The sequence below is a fragment of the Myotis lucifugus genome, unplaced genomic scaffold (genome assembly GCF_000147115.1).
Source record: "Myotis lucifugus unplaced genomic scaffold, Myoluc2.0 scaffold_1887, whole genome shotgun sequence".
NCBI lineage: Eukaryota > Metazoa > Chordata > Mammalia > Chiroptera > Vespertilionidae > Myotis > Myotis lucifugus.
Genome location: NW_005872935.1, coordinates 1 through 7,347, shown reverse-complemented (window position 1 = coordinate 7,347; position 7,347 = coordinate 1). Strand labels below are relative to the sequence as shown.

Below are 7,347 nucleotides of genomic sequence, written 5' to 3'. Positions count from 1 at the left end.
CAGCCAGGCCCCAGCCAGCAGTCCAGACTGGGAAGTGGGCAGCCCGGACGGCCATGCTTTTAGAGAAGAACCTTCTTGTCCGTCTCTTCAGTATGCTGTCCTGCTGGGAGTTCCCTGGAGGCCCCTTGCAAGTAGAGGCAGTCCCCTCTGCTCCTGTCGTTGTCTTTTATCATGAACGCATGTTGGGTTTCGTCAAATGAGGTGAGCATGTGGGTGCTCCCTCTGTGCGTGATGTGTGTGCTACGTTGACATGCTTTCTTGTTTGGAGCCAAGCAGTGTTTCGGGGACCCACCCTGGGCGCGGTGAGCAGCCCGGGGCACGCTGTGCTCCGTCCGCTGTGCTGAGGGTCCTGCGCCCACACTCACGGGATGGCACCCCGTTTCCTGTCGGGGCTTTCCTGGTGTGGGTGTCAGGGCCACTGGGATTTACCTGGTGTTTTTCTCGTGATCTGACAGATAAAGGTGCCAACGCCAACATCACTTGTCGCTGTCGACCCCACCCCCCACCCCGCGTCAGGTTCCCTCCCTGGGACTTGGGAGGGTGGGCTGCACACAGCCGCCTCCTGGCCCGGAGCCCCCTGGGAGGGGGCTTGCCTCTGCCCAGGCTGTCAGGGTCCCAGCTTGTTGCTCTCGGAGCTGCGGTGCTTTGGGTTGTAATTGATTTCATGGCCCAGATGGCTGGGCTGTCGGGAGCTCACTGCTTGGCTCCTGCGTGCCTCGCCCCGTCTTTGTGGGTTCTGGGCGTCTTACTTGGTTTCGTCTTGTATTTTTGAGCACTTCCCTTCCTTCTGCACCAGAAGGCACTGCAGGCCCATCCTGGCATTTCCTGCCCAGCCAGGCCAGGCCCGGCCCTTGCAGGAGCACTGTTCTTCCTGGAGGGAGGTCTCAGGGCCGAGGCCCCGCAGGCGCACGGCCACGCTCCCCGGCCACGCTCACTCGTGTCTGTAAATAAACGCCGTTGTCACTCGCACCCTCCTTCCCTGCATCTGCCCCTCCCCCCCACCTCCCCCCGGCTGCATCCCGTCATGGGAGCCCTGTCATAGGGAGGGCCCAGGGCCAGGGCCTTACTGGCCTTTGCATAGTGGGGTCAGGTCTGTCTGCCACAGTGGCCCGTCCTCCGTGGCTTCTTTTTTTTTTTAATTAATCTTTATTGTTCAGGTTATTATAGATGTTCCTCTTTTTTCCCCCCCATAGCTCCCCTCCACCTGGTTCCCACCCCACCCCATGCCCTTACCCCTCCCACTGTCCTCATCCATAGGTGTAAGAATTTTGTCCAATCTCTTCCCACATCCCCCACACCCCCTTCCCCCCAAGAATTGTCAGTTCACTCCCTTTCTATGCCCCTGCTTCTATTATATTCACAAGTTTATTCTGACTTAATTTTTAGGTTCACTTGTTGATAGGTATTTATTTGTTGTCACTTTATTGTTCATAGATTTTATCTTTACCTTTTTCTTCTTCCTCTTCTTAAAGAATATCCTTCAGCATTTCATATAATCCTGGTTTGATGGTGATGAACTCCTTTAGCTTTTTCTTGTCTGTGAAGCTCTTTATCTGACCTTCAATTCTGAATGATAGCTTTGCTGGGTAGAGTAATCTTGGTTGTAGGTTCTTGCTATTCATCACTTTGAATATTTCTTGCCACTCCCTTCTGGCCTGCATGGTTTCTATGAGAAATCAGCTGACAGTCGTATGGGTACTCCCTTGTAGGTAACTGACTGTTTTTCTCTTGCTGCTTTTAAGATTCTCTCTTTGTCTTTTGCTCTTGGCATTTTAATTATGATGTGTCTTGGTGTGGTCCCCTTTGGATTCCTTTTGTTTGGGGTTCTCTTTGCTTCCTGGACGTGTAAGTCTATTTCTTTCACCAGGTAGGGGAAGTTTTCTGTCATTATTTCTTCTAATAGGTTTTCAGTATCTTGCTCTCTCTCTTCTTCTGGCACCCCTATAATTCAGATGTTGGTACGCTGGAAGCTGTCCCAGAGGCTCCTTACACTATCTTCATATTTTTGGATTCTTTTTTCGTTTTGCTTTTCCGGATGGGTGTTCTTTGCTTCTTCATATTTCAAATCTTTGACTTGATTCTTGGGATCCTCTCGTCTGCTCTTGGATCTCTGTATATTATTCTTTATTTCATTCAGTGTATATTTAATTTCTGACTGGTCCTTTTCCATTTTTTTGGCATTCTCATTAAGATCCTTGAAGGTCTCACTAAGTTCCTTGGAGGTTCGTAGAAGATTCTTGAGTAATCTTATAACTGTGGTTCTGAACTCTATGACCTCCATTAATTTGCTGCTTTCCTCCATTTCTTTCATTTGTGACATGTTTCTTTGTCTTCGCATTTTTGGCTGACTGCGAGGACCCGCTGTGTCTATAAGAACTGCTGCTGTGCTGGAGACACCCTTATGGGGCAGGACTTGCTTCAGTGGGGCTTTGGTGCTCACTGAGTCTGCCTCTTGAGTGTGTCCCTTATGGATGTGAGGAGTTGAAATCTGGTATCTGGCCAAGGGTACCCTGCCTCCTGGATCTCCAAGTCAACCACTGTGTGAGTCCACCCAGCAGGAGCTACAGCGATATCAGCAGGTTTCTCCTCTTTGTTTGGGGTTTGGAAGTTTTGGAGCTCTCTGACCCAGCTGCAGTTAGATTAGGCTGCAAAAGCTGAGGTGATTCCTTTGCGCCTCTGAGCACAGCTTGGGAGGGGATGTAATTTGAGTGGGGCGGGGTCTCAGAGAATCACCAGGGCGGAGCAAACAGCAATGGCTGTCGTCAGCGTCAGTGTCTCCGAGACTCTGGGCCCCCACAGCAACAATGATCCCTGCAAGCAGCTCTGCGAGAAAGCCCCCTCACTTTCCACACCGCTGCAAGACAGTCCAGTTTCTCCCCGTAGGAGTCTGGGACCCCAGAGTCTCGCCTTAAAGGAGCTCAGTGCATTCAAGAGCTTGTATCTCCTTCCAATTGAAAAAAAACGGGCATCCAGGTGCAGCCCTCGCGCGCACCTGCTTACCTCTGCTCCTGGCGCCTCTGCACCTCCTACCCGGTCTCAATGCGCTTCTTTCTTTCCTTCTGGTTGTAGAACTTCCACTCGGCCAGCTTTCCGTGGTTCTGGATGATCGCTGCTTTGTCTTATAGCTGTAGTTTCGATGTTGTGGGGGGCAGCGCGCACAGGTCTGTACCTTATGCCGCCATCTTGGTTCCCCTCTGTGGCTTCTTACATCTGCGTGTTCACACTGCAGGGCTGAGGATCCAAGACTCTGCCCCGCTGGCTGGCCGCTGGTCAGGACTCCGCCCTGCTCACCCCAGACCCCAGGTTACAGAGCCCACGGGTGACCTCAGCTCTGCAGCACATCCCTGTCTGAGGGGCGCTCCCAGAGACCCAGGCTCAGCTGGTGACAGAGGCCTCGGCTGTGGGACAGGGGGGCCTCGGTCATGTGACAGGAGGGCCTCGGCCGTGGACAGGAGGCCTCAGCTGAGGACAGACGCAGGTCTGATGGCGCCTGTCCAGCCTCGCTGGGCTGCTCCCAGGCGGGTGGGGACAGGGTCTTAGTGATGAGCATGTGGGGGACGCCTCCTCGTCACCGCGGTCCCAGGGTGTGTGCTTATTGTTGGTGTCTGCGAGAGGGAGGGGCTTCCTGCCGCTGTGCGTCGTGGCGGGGGCAGCGAGACCAGCGATCGGAGACCCCAGTGCTCCCACGGGAGGCGCACCTGTGACCCCACACGGCCTGGTTCTGTGGGGTGCGGACTCCCCGGAGCTCGGGACTCCCCGGTCCCGCTCAGCCCCGAGTAGGGGGCGGCGTGTGGTCGACGGAAGTAAGTGTCGTCTGCGCACCACAAACCCGTCCCCCTGGGCGGCTGGAGGTGTCAGTGCCGGCGGGGGCGGGGCCACTCACGCGGACGCTGGCCTTGCAGACCGTGCAGGATGGCCGCCAGTTTCTGAAGTATGTGGACCCCAGGCTGGGGGTTCCGCTGCCGGAGAGGGACTACGGGGGGAACTGCCTCATCTACGACGCAGACAACGAGACAGACCCCTTCCACAACGTCTGGGTAAGGTCGCCCGGGGGCGGGGCAGGATGCAGTGGGGGGCGGTCCCCATTGGAGGGGCACCCTGTGTCCTCGGGTTCGGGTGTGTCCACACACGCCTCAACACGTGTGTGAGACCCCAAATCGCCCCTGGGGCCTGGCAGGCGCTGTGCAAGGGGCCCTGGGTGTGCACAGGGGAGGGAGGCCTCAGGCTGTGAGGACATCACAGGACCCGGCCCCAGGCAGGGCTGTGGGGGCTGCACAGGGTTGGGGGGGCGGTGTATGAGGCCTGCGTCTCACCCACAGGACAAGCTGGATGGCTTCGTGCCCGCGCACTTTATCGGCTGGTACCTGAAGGTGAGGCTCATGGTCGGCTGGCATGTCCTGTTTGCCACCCGCCCTGTGTCCGGGGCCTTTGCTGGTCACGGGTTGACGTTGAGAGTGGTCTGACTCATGAGCAACGCCGGGGGCCAGAGCGCAAGACCGCCCGGGCGCCCGTCCATGGCATGCGGTGTGGGGGCCGTGAGAACCACAGAGAAGACCCCGGCCCCGCCCTGTGCCTGCCCTGCTCCCGAGTGACGCAGCGGGCATGCCCTTGCCCCGCCCGCAGACCCTGATGATCCGCGACTGGTGGACGTGCACCATCGTGAGCGTGATGTTCGAGTTCCTGGAGTACAGCCTGGAGCACCAGCTGCCCAACTTCAGCGAGTGCTGGTGGGACCACGTAGGTGCCGGTGATGGGAGGGCTTCCGCCCTGGCCTGGCCTGAGGCCTGTGTCCCGCACCCAGGCCCGCCCACCCTGCGGGGGAGGGGGGAGGGGCTCAGGGGAGGCCAGGCGGAGCTGCAGGGTCCACGGGGCTGCCTCCCGCCTCCAGTGGATCATGGACGTGCTGATCTGCAATGGGCTGGGCATCTACTGCGGCATGAAGACCCTCAAGTGGCTGTCCCTGAAGACGTACAAGTGGCAGGGCCTCTGGAACATTCCGACCTACAAGTACGTCTGCCGAGTGTGGTGCTGCAGGGCCTGGGCATCGGGGTGGGGCCTGGAGGGCCCTGCGGGTCAGGCCCTGTGCCATCCGACGTGTCTCGGGAGGGGGCGGATGAGGGTTTTGCCTCCTGTACTCCCCACCTGGGATTTGACCCTGGGCTGCCCGTGGGAACCTCGAAGGCCCTCCCAGTGGCTGGGACGTCAGCCCGTGCTGTCTGGCCAGCCATCAGGGCTGCCCTCATGGCGTGGTCGCAGGCTCTGCCATTTTTATTTTGAATTTGAAAGAAAGAAAGTCCAGGAAAAGACCTGGGAGGCCAGGGCTGGGGAGTGGGTCTCCTCTCCTGTCCATCATGGGGTGGGGGGCACGGGACTAGGAACCTGCTGAGGCCCTCCCACCCCCCACCCCCGGCTCCAGGGGCAAGATGAAGAGGATCGCTTTCCAGTTCACGCCCTACAGCTGGGTCCGCTTCGAGTGGAAGCCCGCCTCCAGCTTGCGCCGCTGGCTGGCCGTGTGCGGCATCATCCTGGTGGTAAGGCCGGCTGCCTCCCGCGCACGGCCCGCTGGGCTCGGGCTCGCCGCCCACACTCCCCTGTCCCCCAGTTTTTGTTGGCAGAGCTGAACACGTTCTACCTGAAGTTCGTGCTGTGGCTGCCCCCGGAGCACTCCCTGGTCCTGCTGCGGCTGGTGTTCTTCGTGAACGTGGGCGGCGTGGCCATGCGGGAGATCTACGACTTCATGGATGACCCGTGAGCCGCGGGCAGGCGGGGGCGGGCAGGGCCTGTGCCCACGCAGGCGGTCCGGGCGCCCTCAAACGCGTGCCTCCCCCTGCAGGAAGCCACACAAGAAGCTGGGCCAGCAGGCCTGGCTGGTGGCCGCCATCACGGCCACGGAGCTGCTCATCGTGGTCAAGTACGACCCGCAGACGCTGACGCTGTCCCTGCCCTTCTACATCGCCCAGTGCTGGACGCTCGGCTCCGTGCTGGTGCTCACCTGGACCGTCTGGCGCTTCTTCCTGCGGTGAGGCCCGTCCCGGGTGGGTGCAACGGTCGGGTCCTGTGTGGCTCTGTCCTCCCCGCTCAGCCGTGCAGGGCAGGCCCTGGGGCCTCTGCAGGCCGTGACCCGCCCTCCTGCCCCCAGGGACATCACCCTGCGGTACAAGGAGACCCGGCGGCAGAAGCAGCAGCGCAGCAGTGACCAGGGCAACACCGTTGGCCACGCGGACAGGCACCCGTCTGGGCCGGACAGCCCCTCGGGGCCCCTGGAGGCTGAGCGGGAGGGGGCACCGGCTCTGAACTGACCAGCTCCCCACACCCGCCAGGACACAGGTTGTGTCCCTTCCTCCTCCGATTCCTGTCAGGAGCCTCTGACGGCCTCCCTCTCCCCCAGCAACAGCGAGGCTCGGGGCGGAGGCTCGAGGGGGCATGGAGGAGGCCCGGCCCACAGGGCTGGTGTGCGGGTGGCATGTGTGCACGTGTGTGTGTGCACTTCGTGGGCTCTGGGCTCCTGGCTTCTCAGCGGCGGTGTGGCTGGGGCGCGCCCTGGGCAGCGGTCCCCTTTCTGTTGGTCTGCCCACAGGCCTCTGGGCCACACCGAGCCCTGGCGCCTAGAGGGCCAGGCCCTGATCCCCACCAGCCCCCTCCACCCCGCGCCCCACATGTTCCTGAGGGTGGTCCACCAGCTCCTGAGGTGGCCGAGACGGGCAGATCCGAGCTGCAGCCCTGAGCCGTTTCCTCGGAGCCTTCCGCCAGCCCAGCTGAGGCAGGGGGCGTGGGGGCCGGGGCCAGACCCTCAGCCCTGTGCCCAAGGTTGGAAGGAGGGGTCCTGGGTCTCTGGTCCCAAGTTGGTCATCTCCATGAGCAGACAGAACAAATAAATGGCAATGGTCTGAGCTCGTGTCCTCACTGACCCCACACCCCCTCCCTGGGGTCATCGCCCGGAGGGGCAGGAGTCCAGTGGCAGGGCTGCCGGCCTGGGCACAGGGGTCCCCCGCTCGGCCGTGTTTGTGCCCATGGCGGTGCCTGCATGGGGGACGGCCTGTGCTGGTTCTGGGTGGGGGGTGGGGGCGCTGGACCCTGGCGGGGAGCGAAGCACATCTGCTGAGGAGGGAGGTTCCTTAGTTGCTTCATTGTCAACTCCTTTGGGGGGTGTGGCCGAGAGGCTGAGAAAGGGCTGCGAGCACCGTGCGCCCCCAGCTGCCCTCCCCTGACCTTGTCCCTGCGAGCGCCCTATTGCTGGGTGGAGCCCCTGCGGCCACAGGCTGCCCCCACTTCAGAGTGTCCAGGATTGGCTGGCTCTGCTGTGGAGTGCCCGCCCCGGCCCCAGTCCCGGGTTGCTCTGCACTTGTC

General features: G+C 60.7%; 1 protein-coding gene across 2 annotated transcripts in view; it reads left to right on the top strand.

The window, feature by feature from the left end:
* The window catches only part of PTDSS2 (phosphatidylserine synthase 2), a 26,654-nt gene extending 19,764 nt beyond the window's left edge, over window positions 1-6,890 (top strand). For both annotated transcript variants that reach the window (XM_006108203.3, XM_023748833.1), the window contains 8 exons: window positions 3,903-4,037; window positions 4,320-4,370; window positions 4,624-4,737; window positions 4,889-5,007; window positions 5,417-5,531; window positions 5,603-5,748; window positions 5,834-6,019; window positions 6,140-6,890. In XM_006108203.3, the coding sequence (XP_006108265.1) occupies window positions 3,903-4,037; window positions 4,320-4,370; window positions 4,624-4,737; window positions 4,889-5,007; window positions 5,417-5,531; window positions 5,603-5,748; window positions 5,834-6,019; window positions 6,140-6,299 (1,026 nt within the window). In that variant the 3' untranslated portion in view covers window positions 6,300-6,890. The remainder of the gene's footprint in view (window positions 1-3,902; window positions 4,038-4,319; window positions 4,371-4,623; window positions 4,738-4,888; window positions 5,008-5,416; window positions 5,532-5,602; window positions 5,749-5,833; window positions 6,020-6,139) is intronic.
* The last annotated feature ends 457 nt before the right edge of the window (window positions 6,891-7,347 follow it).